The sequence below is a fragment of the Nicotiana tomentosiformis genome, chromosome 5 (assembly GCF_000390325.3).
Source record: "Nicotiana tomentosiformis chromosome 5, ASM39032v3, whole genome shotgun sequence".
Lineage (NCBI taxonomy): Eukaryota > Viridiplantae > Streptophyta > Magnoliopsida > Solanales > Solanaceae > Nicotiana > Nicotiana tomentosiformis.
This window is the reverse complement of record NC_090816.1, coordinates 26,808,614-26,824,547: the sequence shown is the minus strand read 5'-3', so window position 1 is coordinate 26,824,547 and position 15,934 is coordinate 26,808,614. Positions and strand designations below refer to the sequence as shown.

The 15,934-nt window shown below is 34.9% G+C and overlaps 2 protein-coding genes across 2 annotated transcripts; one reads left to right on the top strand and one right to left on the bottom strand.

The window, feature by feature from the left end:
- The first annotated feature begins 3,571 nt into the window (after positions 1-3,571).
- On the top strand, positions 3,572-6,115 carry LOC104095893 (putative late blight resistance protein homolog R1B-16). The gene is made up of 2 exons (XM_009602137.4): positions 3,572-4,785; positions 4,874-6,115. Exons 1-2 carry the CDS (start codon positions 3,746-3,748, stop codon positions 5,925-5,927), a joined length of 2,094 nt encoding a protein of 697 aa, XP_009600432.1. The 5' UTR covers positions 3,572-3,745; the 3' UTR covers positions 5,928-6,115.
- A 3,075-nt stretch (positions 6,116-9,190) lies between these two features.
- Positions 9,191-12,579, bottom strand: LOC104095892 (inositol diphosphatase DSP3-like). The gene is made up of 5 exons (XM_009602136.4): positions 12,179-12,579; positions 11,624-11,717; positions 10,566-10,620; positions 10,432-10,475; positions 9,191-9,696 (listed from the first exon to the last, which is right to left on the bottom strand). Exons 1-5 carry the CDS (start codon positions 12,322-12,324, stop codon positions 9,442-9,444), a joined length of 594 nt encoding a protein of 197 aa, XP_009600431.1. The 5' UTR covers positions 12,325-12,579; the 3' UTR covers positions 9,191-9,441.
- Positions 12,580-15,934: the final 3,355 nt, after the last annotated feature.

The window sequence follows — 15,934 nt, the reverse complement described above, 5'->3', positions numbered from 1 at the left end:
GCGGACCCTTCAATCGCAGAAGTAGATGTCAGCGCAGATGCGCATTTGCTTCCACAGAAGTGAGACCGCAGGCGCGGTCAAGTCCACCGCAGAAGCGAAAATCCCTGGGCAGTGTACAATTCGAAGAGTCCGAGATTTTTCTCATTTTTAGACATTTCAAGCACGGATTTAGGCGATTTCAAAGGGGGTTTTCACGACTTTGAATTGGGTAAGTGTTCTATAACCAAAAGTGATTATATTCATAAATCCATGTCTATATTCATCATTTATTTCGGATTTAGATGGAAGAAATTGAAATTTTTGTAAAACTTTCCAAAAAAAGAAAAATTAAGATTTGAGGGTCCATTTGACATCGGAATTTGGTAATTTTTATATAGTTGGACTCGTTTCGAAACGGGTGTTCGGATTTAGTAAGTTTTCCCGAGATTCGAGACGTGGGCCGCACTGATATTTTTTTAGATGAATTTCGGATTTTAATCCGAAAAATTAGTAAATTCATATGGAATTAATTCCTACGATTTGTATTGAGTATATTGAATTGTTTATGACTAGATTTGAGGATTTCGGATACGAATTCGTGAGGTAAGGGTTTATTGGATTCTTGAATTTGGTTGCAAAGCGAGGTAAGTGTCGTGGTTAACCTTGACTTGAAGGAGTATGACTTATTTGCCTATTTGCTACGTGATTTATTGTGCGGGTATAACGTATATGTGAGGTGACGAGTATTTATGCGTTGTGGTTGAGTCAAAGCATGCGAGTGGAATTTGTTTATTGTGAATAATTGCCTATTTAATTAAGATATTCCTGCTTAAGTTTATTATTGATTATTTGATCATTATTCATGAAATTATTATTCATTTATTTATTTTTAAATATTTTGGAAGGTGAAGTCGGTATTATGGTATTGAATTAATTGATAAGTGCATATCCCCGCATTTAAATACTCTTCCAAATTTATATTATTATTTTTATGGTAAGGAAGAGTGTAAAAGGACGAAGGGTGATGCCGTGCCATTTTTATTATTTATAATATCATTGTCATGGTAAGGAAGAGTGTAAAAGCACGAAGGGTGTTGCCGTGCCATTTGTGAGTGTAAAAGCACGAAGGGTGATGCCGTATCATTTTCAGAGAGTGTAAAAGTACGAAAGGGTGATGCCGTGCCAAATGAGAGTAAAAACACGAAGGGTGATGCCGTGTCATTTTCAGAGAGTGTAAAAGCACGAAGGGTGATGCCGTGCCAAATGAGAGTAAAAGCACGAAGGGTGCTCATTTTATTGTTGAAGAATTATTTGGCTGCCAAGTGATAATTCTCCTGCTGAAATTATTATATCAATCCCCTTCGCATGTTCCCTCCCAAATTTATAAAGTGTTATTTATTATTTTATTATTGCTTCGTATTTGTATATACTTGTGCAGGTTGTTTACGTACGTGTCCTGTCATAGTCTCGTCACTAATTTGTCGAGGTTAGGCTTGACACTTAAGGAGTACATGGGGTCGGATATACTCATACTACACTCTGCACTTCTTCTGTAGATTTTGGAGCTGGGCCCAGTGGCGTACCATAGACTTGCTCGGATTCAACTACCCAGAGGAGACTTGAGGTATAACTGCACAGCGTCCGCAGTTCTGAAGTCCCCTTCTATCTTATCTTAGCTGTGTATTATCTTTCAAACAGCTTGAATTTTATTCAGACCTTTATTTGTATTATCCTAGTAGCTCGTGCACTTGTGATACCAGATTCGGGGATGTATTTTGATAATTCGATATTTATGATCTTCCGCACTTTATTTCAGTAATTTGACTTCTATTTAATTAAATTTGCTTAAAAATAATTAAGATTATTTTAGCGTTGGCTTACCTAGCAAATGAAATGTTAGGCACCACCACGATCCTGAAGGTGAGAAATTTCGGGTCTTGACACGTCACTGCCTTCATCATTGTGGCTTTTATGTTTTCTGGCAATGTTATCTCCGGCCAGCATGAGGCAATTCAAGCTTCATCCGGTCTATTTCTTATTTATGTATCATCCAGGCAACTCTGTTTACCAGTTATAATTGGTTCGCTATCGTATTTGCTAGAGTTGACCACTGTTGTTTTAATAGCTGTTGTGATGTCTGAACCAGCTTACACGCATCTTGATTAATTTCACGGAGTATCTATCATCTTTCACCAGCTTCGACCACTATTGAAGTGCTAATGTTTATGTTTTTCAGAACCAATATTCCACTTATGTGCGTTCACCTTCATTCTTCAACAAAAAGATTCTTTTGCTTATTTCAGTTGCCATAAACCCATTATTATCCTGATTCTTGTGTTGTTACTGATTGTGTCTTTTTCAAATTTGAAGTTTCAGAAAAAGATGTTTTAATATCATAATCTTTATAATTTATGAAAATTAGGTTAAAAAATTATTACAAAGAAACTAAAAAAGAAAAAAAAAATATAATATCGTAAATCACAGGAAAGATTAGGGTTATAAATTAAGTCAAATTTGAGTGGACGTCTCTAAAAATATTCTTATATTTTAAAAGAAATTTATTGATCAATTTGTCTTCCTTTGATTAAAGTAATTTGAAACTATTAATATACTAAATTTTAAATAAATAATGTTCTATCTTATTGAATATGCTCTTTGATATTGTAATCCAGTACTAAATATTTTGCAACATCAAAAAGTATTAAATGGATTCATCATTCTCCATATCACAAATATCAAGTCTTAAGCAATATCTAAAATATTATTGATAATTAAACGAATTAGTAACTCTTTTTTCTTTCATGAAGCAGAAAAAAACTTTTTAAATGCATCTCACCTTCAAAATTCTCTATGTTACAATTGATGACACCTTGAAAATCCCATTGCCTCACGTCACTATTGCCTCGGCATAATATGATAAACATTCATGAAAACCTCTTTGCTCCTTTTAGAATATTATTTTAATATCTTTGCGATGATTTGCTTCTTTAAACAATGAAAGCCATCAATAACTTAAGTTTGTGTACATGTTAATATAAAATACCATAGCCAAATCTTCGACCATAAAAGAGAATTATTGTTCCATAAACAATACGCGAGTCGCCTTCAAAAGCAATTCATTTGTCGTCTTTTATGTATTTATTTGAAATAGGAACCTTACACAAGAAGCCAATTATCCGAGCGGTGGCTTTTAAAGTTTGGCCTTTGAAGCGTCACTTTGTTTAGCTATGTGGGTTATATCAATTATAAACTAATCGACACCAATTAATTAATGTCAAGTTGAAAATTAAATTAATTATTTAAAATGGCAAGTTTATAATTTAACTTAAATGCTTCCGACTTTTAATATAGATAGATGTGGTTTAAATTATGGCCCATCACTGGCTCGTTCCCCAATGAGATGGTTGAGAAAGACATTTGTTGAGAAAATACAACGAAATTTGATAAGTTTGTCTTTTTAGTTCAATCAAAATTTCACTTTGGTATTAAATTATAAAATAAAAATAAAAATTGGCAAATAGAAGACAATGTGGCATTTCAACACAATGTTGAAAGGTCGGACAGTATGTATTGAGTATCTCACTCGTGACTTATCTTTACTTTCTTCTTACCAACCCATGCTTTTCCTTCTAGTTTCCGGGCAAAAGTGTTAAGACTTTTCAAAACAAAAAAAAAAAACAAGAAACAAATTGGAGCTCATTTTCATTCTACCTTCCATTTTGTTACCATCAGAAAGCACATCAACTTCATCAAAGCAACGGACGTGATGGTTGGTTTTAATGAAGAGACTGAAATGCTTATAGAGCAACTTGTGAGAGGACATCGGCAATTAGATGTGATCTCAATATTTGGAATGCCAGGACTAGGAAAAACAACATTGGCTAAGAAATTGTATGATCATGAAGCAATTTCCAATCGCTTCGATATTCGCTTGTGGTGTTGTTCTTCCCAATCTTATGATAATAGAGCTCTCTTGTTTGAATTATTGGGTCATATTTGCGAGCTTGATGATATTACTAAAGAAAAAAATGATAATGAGTTAGCTGAGAAGCTTTATAGATATTTGAAAGGAAAGAGGTATCTTATTGTAGTGGATGACGTTTGGAGTCCTAATGCATGGGATGATATAAAGAGACCATTTCCAGATGATGATAAAGGAAGTAGGATTATTTTGACAACTAGACTTGAATCAATCGCCACGTATGCAATGATCAATTCGAGTCCTCATCACCTTCGCTTGTTCACAGAAGAAGAAAGTTGGATGCTAATGAAGGAGAAGGTATTCAAAGAAGATAATTATTATCCTCAACAACTCGAGGATATAGGTAAGCAAATAGCGACTAAGTGTGGAGGATTACCTCTTGCAATTGTATTGGTAGCTGGTGTTCTTGCAAAAAATGATAAGGAAGTAGTTCATTGGCAACAAGTAGGGGAACGTTTGAAGTCAAAAATGCAAGGTTGTATGGATATAGTTGAATCGAGTTATCAACACTTACCCCTTCATTTGCAAAATTGTTTTCTCTACTTTGCTTCATTTCTAGAGGGTGAAAAAGTTCCTGTTCAAAAATTGATACGACTATGGATTGCAGAAAATTTTGTTGAAGCCAGTAGTAGTACTAGATTGAAGAGCTTAGAGATGGTTGCAATGGATTATTTGATGGATTTAATTAGGAGCAACCTAGTGATGGTGGCTAATATAAATTCCTCAGGGGAGCTCAAAGCCGTCTATATTCATGATGTAATACACGAATTTAGCTTGAGGAAAGCTAAAGTGGGCAACTTTTTGCTGAGGATAAATGATCAGCTGTAAGTGAAATCAATTTAATTATGTATCTAGCTTTTTGTTGTTTAGTATTAGATATCAATTTAATTATGTATCTCCTTCTTGAACCAGTGTTTATATACTTCCATCTTCCAAAGGTCGCTCTGGACGCATATATATCTTAGCACCTACTGGACGAAATATCAACACCTTACGATTCCTTCCCAGTGTAAAATCTCCTTGGGTTGATTTAGACTTGGCTAAATCTTGGGAAAACCTGAGAGTATTAGATTTGAGTTCCGTAAAGCTGCATAAGACTCATGTAGATGCATTGAGATATCTGATTCATTTGAAGTATTTGGAGCTGCAGTTGCCTTCTGATTACATTCCATATACAATATGCAACCTGAAGGAGCTAGAGACATTTATAGCGACCGGAGTCTATCATAAATCCTGCATTCCAAATTCCATTTGGGGTATGACAAGCTTAAGGCATTTGCATATAAGTACTCTATATACCTCTCAAATATTAGAGGATCTTGACAACTTAAAAACATGTTCGAATCTGGTTATTGATGCTGGGGTGTATTACCAAAATCTTATGAAAAGATTACCCAATCTTGAAAAGCTCAGTTGTCGATTATGTGGTTCAGGAACCCGTTTTTACAAATACTTTCCCGCTTTCGGGTCTCTTGGTCAACTCAAATCTCTCAAGATTGATGTCACTAGGATATTGACATATCCCTATGGTTTTGAAGACTTTACATACCCGTCAAGCCTCAAGAAATTAACTTTGGCATATCTTGAGCTCCCTTGGAGTAAAATGTCCTACATTGGCCGTTTGTCCAACCTTGAATTTCTTAAATTAGAAGGAAGTGGTTTCAAAGGGAGACAGTGGGACGTTAAGGACGGGGAGTTTTCTAACCTTAAAGTTTTGAAATTAAAGAAACTAGGACTCTTGGAATGGACAGCCTCTGATGACTCGTATCCCAACCTACAGAAAGTACTGGTGCACGGGTGTTGGAAACTAGAGGAAATTCCTTATAGTTTTGGGAGTAGTTGCTCAATGCAACTTATTGAGGTAAGATCATGTTGTGACTCTGCGGTAAATGCTGCCCTCAAAATTAAAGAAACACAAATTGAGGAGATGGGGAATTCTGAATTCAAGGTTATTATTAGTAAGTAAAATCATCAGAAGGATTGTTTAATTAGGTTTCTTTGTCATATTTTTTAATTAAATATATGTAAATGAAATGCTACACATGGTATGTAAGGCCATGCATCCTATAATAGAAGAGTGTTTCTTATCAGACAATGAATAACTTCCAATTTGTCTTTAAATTATGTATTTGATTTTACTAGTTTTCTTTTCAATATCCTAAGTTCCTTCATTTTACCACATTCATAATTCGTCTCATTTCCTTCCAATTGCATCAGTGAAATACAATCCTTTGATTCCTTGTTAGTAAGTGCAACAGATAAATGGCAAGATCTTACCTCAATCAGTTTCATTGAGCAACTGCTCCCAAAAGAGTAAGGGTATTCTTTAACAACTCTGCACCCGCACTTGCTGAAGGCTGGGATACAATTCATCTGAGGCAGACCATTCTGAGAATCCTAGATTCTTTAATTTCAAAACTTTAAGGATAGGAAACTCCCCATCCTTAACGTCCCGTCGTCTCCCTTTGAAGGCATTTCCTTCTAATTTCAGAACTTCAATGTTGGACAGTTTGCTAATGGCTGAGTAAAATACTCCAAAGACCACTATAATACTCGAAAGAAATAACCCCTTTTTATAATCTCACTTGACTATAATATGGCTCAGACTCTATAAGCCTATTCTCTTCACGTGCCTCTATCAAACTCTCGGTCCCATTGTTGAGTCGGAGTGATTGTTGAAGGAAGGCTGTGGCAAATGGATTTATATTTTTCTATTTGTGGAGAGAGAAGCCGCGACATTATAATTCCTAGCTTGTCTGACTTTGGGTTGAGCATAGAAAAATTTAGAATTAGAGTCCTCATGAGAAATCCACACAGCTCTAGATTTCTGTCCGAGTACCCTTTCATGAATGTTAGACCAATTCTATAAGCTCAATAGTAATTCTTTCTCCTCCTTGATCAGGTGAGAATTATATAATTCAGCTTCCATTTCCTGATCCTGTGTAAGTTTGAGCTTTGTCTGCAATTCCCAAATTTTATGTTCCAACTTGGACATTTTTTGGTCATCTGTTTTGCAGCAAGCTCGAGATGTCTCAACTTCCTGCAGATTCCATACATAGTGTGGCCAGGTATACTAAGTCCCTAAATAGATTGAATGGTGTCCTTAAAGGACTCTTGCTGCAGTAGGACAGTTTGTAATCTGAAAGGTCTTGGGAGTGATTGAATGTCCCCAACTATTTAGGGATAGTTGCTATGCGTGGGGTCCGAGAAAGGGTCGGACCATAAGGGTCTATTGTACGCAGCCTTATCCTGCAAGAGGCTGTTTCCACGGCTCGAACCCGTGACCTACTGGTCACATGACAACAACTTTACCAACTACGTCAAGGCTCCCCTTCAAAGATATGAGTAAGTCCCCAAATAGATCGAGTATTGTAACCATAAACAAAGGTAGCATGACAAGCAAACTGTGATCCTCTATCTTGAACATAGCGATGAACCAACTGAAGCTCTGAGATCAGGACATTGATCACCACATGTTGTGGTTTCTCATATCCATATCCTTCCATTAGGGGTGGAGGTATAATCTGTTGCAATCTGCCAATAAATGTTAATATAGCAGTATCTTTAGATGAATGCATTAAAGATGACTTCATTCTAGATTTTAACACATACGCGTATGAACTAGTTTCCTCCAACAAAACAATATTAGCAAGTATACTAATGATGCTGTAGGTAAAAAAGCTACCTTGATGCGGTAGCCTTCTCCGTGACAGTAAGACAAATAGCGCAAAGCATAAGCTAAAGACATGGCGTCTCGACTCATTAAAGAAAACCTATTACCAGTAGCGGAGGTAGAATTTTCGCTAAGGGGGTTCAAGCAAAAGAAAAAGTTAAAAAATTAAAAGAGATTGTTACTGGAATTGAACTTGCAACCTTACAAGAGATTTTGAACCCCCTTGACTAATAAACTATGCTTTTGGACTATGTTAAGGGGATTCAAAATATAAAATATAAAGGTGTAAACCGAATTTTGCATTATATGTACAATGTAATTTTCCCACGAAGCCCCCTAAATCCGCCCCTGCCTATTACAGAGACAAACTAAATGCATATGTAATGTCCAGTTAGTTCAAACTCCAGATATTGGCAACCAACTGAAGTTAACATGCAAAGCATTAAGGCTGGGAAAGCAACAGCTCACACATTGGCAGAAAGAAAGAATGGTCATGGACTTAAGGCTATACTGAAAATCTGCGCGCCCAGCATGGCATCATATAGGGGTGTCAAATGGGCGGGTGGGTCAATTTTGGGCAGGTCAAAATGGGTTAAATCAATAATTGGACGGGTCATTTGACCCGCCCAAACGTTACTTGGGGTAAGATGTGTTGGGTCAAGATGGACTAAAATTTGGGTCATAGCCCAACCCCCCAACTCTTATCAATCTTTAGTTAATATATGTTGTTTTTTGTGAATTGTATAATTACTAAATAAGACTTTTATTCTTTTGTCATAGTCATATATAACATATCAAACAAAAAAATAAATTTATTTTTAAGATATTTTGGCAAAGTTACTCGTGGATCAATTTGGGCTAAAAATCAACTCAATTTTAAATGAGTTGAGATGGGTTGGGTCAAGATGGGTTGATTTCAATAAATGGGCGGGTCATTTGGGCTTGGGCCAAGCATCATATATCAATTCAACGTTGCAGGTTTAGCTCCTATTAAAGTGTTGCTTTTGTTGTCTGACTAAGTCTTTATATTTTATCTACTAGTTGCATCATAGGATGTGTCAATTTGAAATACTATACAGACTGATGTACATTTGCGAGATTAAGACCTGAAAAAGACATCTACTTATGATTTACTGATCTGGTTCCAATTCATTGGCCCGATATGTTGGACTCAAGAGATAGTTTTCTTGTAGTTTCAGGGGACATCCATTTTAAACTAGGTTTACAGAAGTCCTAGCGAAGTGAGTTTGAGAACTGGTTCTTTTTTTAGTGACTATATCCAAGAATTTTTACTTTGCCATCCAAAGTTTTCAGGGTCTTTGCACAATAGTATTTGCACTTTTAAAGTAATGTTGCATCAAGTGATGTTAGGTCACAAGAAGAAACTCCTAAAGATTCAGTTTTTCAGCCATTTGAATGGAGTTTCTTTTTTCATTGTGATTCTTTTCTGTTGGATCACCAAACTTGACCAACTAGTTGATAACTTTTCAGGGTATTAAAGAAGAGAAAAAGAAGTTGATAAAGTGATAAAGTTTTTTTCTTGTGCAGAAAAAATAGAAGGAAGAATAGGTAGTGAATTAAGGCATTTGAGAAGTAGAGTATAGATGGATCTGAAGTAGTTTATAAAAACACCAAAGAAGCTTAAGGCTACAACGACTAATTGGTGAAGTAAAAAAGGTAACAGTTGTCAACTGCTACTGAGAACCTAACAGAACTTTTCACTTCGATGACACGCGGAATGGATTCTTATAATTGAATGAACAAAAGAATATCCAATCCCTTCAAAAAGTTGGGATGGATAATCCCTCTATAGAACAGAAGTCATCAGAGGTTTCTGCAGAATTTCTTCTCTATATAGCAAGCGCCTTTTCGTTGAACCATAGCACGTGTAGATTATGCTCTCGAGGCAATGCCTTATGCATGAACAATCGTAAGTCTCAAGAAATTTCAGGTCTGATTCTCTCCACTTTGTGCCTGCAAAATGCTTGTACTCCTCCATCACAGAAGACAAACACCAACTCTGCCATTTCCTGAGGCAGCCGACAATGCAACCAGTTCGATGCTGCAGGAGTAAATGAATTATGTGTTATAACCATAGCACGGGAATTGGAAATTGAAGCAGCAATGTCAAAACCCCGCGAGGGTCAAAGGCTGCCCTTTTTTTTACACTGAGCACATTGTATTTTTGAAATAATGGGTTCAACATCTAACATCTGTCGAAACTTTAGTGGTTTTTTCACACACATGCACATATATGTTTCCTGTCGAAAATATTGAATTCAGTCGGACACATTGATAATAAGCATCAGCCTCTAAGGAGGATGAAGAAAAGAAAGCATTCAGTTCATCAGTATTCGAAAGGAAATACAAATAAGACTCAATTTTAAACATCCAATCAGAGTCCATGGTCCATCTATAGACTCTACAACAAGGAAAGCATATGTTTACTACTACTGAAAGCCAAGCAATCCAGACTACCAAGAGAAATCAAATGTTTCAAGCTCCAGCAGAACAGAAAGGTCAGTTTTGTAAGCAATGCAGACAATGAAACAGTACAAATTCAAATGAAACTCGAGAGAGAGAGAGAGAGAGAGATAAATGAACACGTGCGTACTGGATATAAGTTCATTATTGTGCAGCACAATTTGAGGATTGCATTTGCAAACCATAAATTTCCTTAGCATTCAGGCGCAAATAGAACAAAATGGACAGGTAAGCATAGGCTACAAAACCAACAACTGCAGAAAAAATGCTCATCTTAGAGCTGCCCAAGTTAAAAAGAACGAACTTAACGCACCTTTCCGCGCTTGCAGTGGATAAGAACTGGATGGTTTCTGACATCTAAAGACAAAAAGAAAAGAATGCCACCATTTATATACTAGAATATAGGCCTAAAATACATGATATAGAGAAAATGCTAGAGATTGATACCTGTTAGCACTTTCAAAGCCTCTGTTATAGCACTCCTCGACATAGCTGATGCCTCCTGAAAGGAAAAAAAACTTCCAACTTTTCAACCAAGATTATAAGAATTTAACTGAAAAGCCTCTCACTCAAAAAACATTGAGAAACAAAACAGTAGATACAAAAATTGTCACAAGGCTGAATCTTGATCTTGCTAATTACAACATTAACTAACTTCAATGCAATCTAAACTCTGAACTTGGCAGCACTATTCCTATGTGGAACATAAACTGAGCATTCAATTTTAAGATATAAACAGAAGAAATAAAAATGGATGTCTGTATTGCAACTCTATTAGGAACAAAATGCACCATTTCTGTAAAAATCAAAAGCCGGATTATCGAGACCCAACATCTATCAATCAACTATTCTGAATCCCACGATAGTTGGAGTCGGCTATATTAATTCGTACCTTATAGGATTCTTCATAATTAGATTATTTTGCTATACTCGTTACCCTACCGTAACCTTCCCCCTCTATACCAACCTTGGAATCTGCTATACAGTCAAACTTTTCTATAATAACTATTCTCTATAACAGCATTTCGCTATAACGGCCAAGTTTTCTTGGAATCGATTTTTCATGTTATGTTATATTATATGTTCTTTACAACAGCATTTCGTTATAGCAGCCAAATAATTTCCAGACAAATACATTGTTATAGAGATGTTTGACAATACTTGCAAATCTCACATAGGGAGACTTGATAAAACCCAATATAGTACCTAAAATTTTGCATATTGTTTGCTAATCTGCCTCAAACAGAAAAGGAACAAGTAAAGGTGAAATATTCTTTGAGAAAACAAAGAAGCATTCACATAGTTTTGGTTATATATGAAGTGGTTGTACATTTCTTTTTTCAACCAAGAAAATGTATAATCATTCATGAAACAACAGCCCCAATATAAAAACAAATTCTACAGAATAGTCCACAGTGATATGCTTAAAAGACAAACTTGAGTTAATTGATTATAGCAAAGTTTTACAAATAAAAGAAAAAACTGATAGAAGAACAATAAACTACCTTAGTGCCATCCATTCCAAATTGGAAAAGCTTTATATTGTTAAAGCGAAGAAACTCCAAATTCTCTTCAGGATAAGGCTCTGGACACAAACATCTGCAGACAAAAAAAAAAATCAATCCTCAGTTCCCCACAATGAGAAGGACAAACTCAGAGAATCTTGAAAAAAATAATGAGAAATTAATATTCAAAAAGACCCTTTCTTTTTTCCTCTCTTCCTCTTTTCTAGAGAAATTTAACCAGTAAGTTAACATATAAGACTTGATACAGAAAATTGGCTATCATTATAGGTCTAACTTAAACTGACAGTGCAAAAACTATTTTCAGTGTCACTAAACGCAACAACAACGCTAAGTTGCAGCCCCAAACAAGTTAGAGTCGACTATATGAATCCTTACTGACAGTATTTTCATTTAAATTAATCTCACGTCAACATAATATAAATTAAATTTTGTTTTAAAAAGTACTAGAAGTTCTCTTATGTTTCCTACTGAAATAAGAATCTCTAATAGCTAAAATAGAACATAAGCTCAATGAAAAAAAAAATAGAGACTAACATGATAGAGCTCAGATTGAGTGACTGCAAAAATGGAAAATTGGAGGGCTGAGGGAAGCCACTTCTGTAAATGCAGTTATCTTCCACTATTGAGAAATTTGTGGGTGGCACCAACATACCATCATCTTCTTGCAAAATCAACTCCATTTGTATACTTTCTTTTTTTGTTGCTATTTAATCTCGAATTTACAGAAAAATAAATATAATAACAATTAAGTCTCAAATCCAAGAAAATTGGAGTCAGACTATGAATCTTCACATAAAAATGTTTCAACTGAAAATCAAGAAAAGGTTTCAGTTGTCATGTTGGATTCTTGAAAAAAGATTCTTCTAATAATTCGGCTAAAAAGCAAAAAGGTTCATGTTTGTTGGGAATCTAGTGAATATTGTCCAAGTTTACATAGATAACTATTAATATGTCTATTTACGTACGTTAAATGGTGGCCCTTACACTATCCAAATGTTTTTGACCTTTCAAATTGCTAAAATTATGTTCATTTCTTTAGGATTATTCTTGTCCAAGAGATAATATCATGTATAGGTGTAATTTTTGTCTCCATATATGTATCGAAAATGAAGCAAAAAAATATATAATTGAGCAGTCACAGTCTGCACTTTTTCCTTAAATTATTTAATTAGTTAGTTTTATTTTGTATGACAATTTGATTTTTCTGAGGTCACACTTATCTGAGAGGAAATTCAACAAAAAGTTCTTTTTGAGTGGGATATTGAATCAAGCTAGGTGTAACATGCACTTTTTTATGAAATTGCTTGAACTTGTCAAGCTCGAGTGTCTATGCAACTTTCTTTTTGGTTTTGATTTTCAATTAGGTATGTGATATTTGCACATTAATTAAGTTGGATTCACATTGCGTAAGGCTTTTAAAAGGGAAAGCGTTCCTTACGAGAATTGTTTTCATTTCAAGGCTCGAAGTCAAGATCTCATCGTATTCATTCCATCACACATCTTGATGATGTCTATGCAATTATTATGGCCAGATGCTATCGTAATATTTGAAAGTGTCCATCACTTCAAAATTTGAAACTTAAATAATTAAAGTTAGATGTAAGAGAATACGTTACTAGTATATTTCTTATAATAACATACTAAAAATCACTATCAGATTAAAAGGTAAAATTGTGAAAAGTATGAATGCCCTATATAATTGGGGTAGACTCAGCAGCTTTATTCACTAAATCATTACTATGAAAACAAATTTCATTTTTATTGTTAAAAAAATAATTGGGATGCATACGACATTTTGTGGACGCAGTACGACGTACACATGTAGCTCTATTATTTTTTTTTTTTTAATTTAAGAAAAATGGTTATCCTTTCTCTAACTTGAGGTAAACTTGTAACAGTCAAAAAAACTAGGGTCCCATTGGTGTACTATATGTGGAGTCCGGAACCGAAGTGTTATTTTTTTGGATTCAAAGTATTAAAATATGTGAAAAAAATAACTGGTGATCATTTTATGTATAGCGCATGAATTGCATGTGTTATACCTTAACGTCACGTTTGTCCGTTAAGGTATAGCACATGAAATACATGCGTTATACCTGATTTTCAAAAGGCGGTCAAAGTACAGCTATAGCGCATCTAATAACCTGAAGTTGAAAAGACCCCCCCCCCCCCCCCCCCAATTTTAAAAGCTTAAAGCTACATTGGAGTTCACTCGTCCCCAAAAATCGTGTCCCATCATTATTTTAGCGAGCTAACACCTGATCCAAGGCGTTGTCGTGTAGTGGAACTCTTTTATTGTCCGTTTCTATGGTCAAATCTTTTTTCTTTCTCAATTCAAAAAACTCCTTTTATTGTCCGTTTCTATGGTCAAATCTTTTTTCTTTCTCAATTCAAAAAACTCTAAAAAGAGGTATTCTGAATCACTTTTGTAATATAACTCATGTATATAATTGACTAATTAGTTATTTTTAATGTGTTGTATGCTTTTGTGATCGTTTTTTGAAATATTTAATTTTTTTATTTTTTATCCGGATTAGTTTATTTATGTGCAAAAAATTATGAAATTGTATATTTTTCTTTTGTTGAATAATTAGTGGTATATGTGACTTTAGTGCTGTACATATAATAATACGTGACTTTAGTATTATTTTGTGCCCTTTAGTGTTATGTAGTGCATTTTATTGTTATGTAGTGCTTTTTAGCCTAGTAGAACTGATAATAAATTTTAATTTATATTAGTTGAAGTTGTTTATGGCCATTTAGAGTAGTGTGACTTTAGTATTCTTTAGAATTTTTTAGTGTAGAATAAAAATTATGTACCCTCATTAACTAACCCGGTTAGAGCACTCAATTATGGATCAAATGTTAGTCAATTATTAAGTGTTTAGTGAATGTATTATTATATAACAATCAATAATTAGATATAAATCATAAAATAATTAGTTGGCACTACAAAAGAGATGCTGCCAGATTTTTGTGTAATATATAAAAGTTAACAAACAAATTGTTGAAATAAATACTTAATAGTGAAGTATTAAAAATAACATCAAATAGTTAAATAAATTAAGTATTTAGTATTGTTTTAATCAGGAATAAGATTGTTAAAAAACTGACGGTACGTAAAAGAGATTGTGCCATTTTATTAAATTAAGATATAAATCATTATTAACGCAAAAAAAAAATTAATAATATTTTTTATATGAATAATTATTAAATATATCGAGATTAGTTAACAAAATTAAATATTTATTTTTCTTATAAACCAAAAATATCTAGGGAAAAAAAATGATCGTTCAAACAAAATCCTGCCAAATTTTAGTCAAAAAATCTAAGAAACTAACATATAAATAATTATTTTATTTATCAACCTAAGTAATAATATAGAAAATTTATCGATTAAATATTAATATAAAAAATATCGCAATATATTTAAAGATGTTAAACGGTTAAAGAGAAAAATACTTTAATTAATATCATTCAATTTACAGACATCATCACGGATCCTCCCCTTGTGCATCCTGAACCTGTTGTTCGAGAGCTACTGTTGCTCCAGGCTGGCCATAGGTCTTCACAGATCTGGGATGGGCAGTTGTTGTCCCAGACCTTCCGCCCCAGATGTATAGACGATCTTTGGGAATTTATTAGGGACCACCCACTTCATCCCCGTATAGTTACATGCGTTGAGCATGCGGGATTTTACCGAATTATAGAGATCGATCGGTTACAGTTCGACTGGCCCCTGATCACAGCTATGATTGCGTGGTGGCGACCAGAGACTCACACATTTTATCTACCTATCGGCGAGGCTACCATCACGCTAGAGGACGTGGAGGTTCTATTCGGTTTGCCCGTTGATGGTATGGTTGACAGCTACCCGCATGCTCTTAGGGATTATACGAGAGAGGACTATCTACATATGTTGCAAAGGCTCACCGATTTCCAGCCTCCGGAGTCGGCTGTTTTGAGCGGTGCTAGTCGATTGCAGTTGTCGCCCGTTAGGAAGCATCTGGTGGCGCTGCACACGGAGATCGCGTATGACTCACCGGTAGAGGCTATTGAGTGGCAGACAAGGTTGTTTTTGCTGATGATGTTTGGTGGTATTCTGTTCCCGAACACTTCGGGAAACCTATTTAGCTTGTGATTTCTACATCATCTGGAGCGACTAGATGAGTTACCTACTTGCAGTTAGGGTGGAATTGTTCTAACCTACCTTTATAAGCAGTTGTGTCAGTCGTCCATGAGCACCGTGAGAGACGTCGCCGGTTTTATTCCGCTGCTGCAAGTGATAAC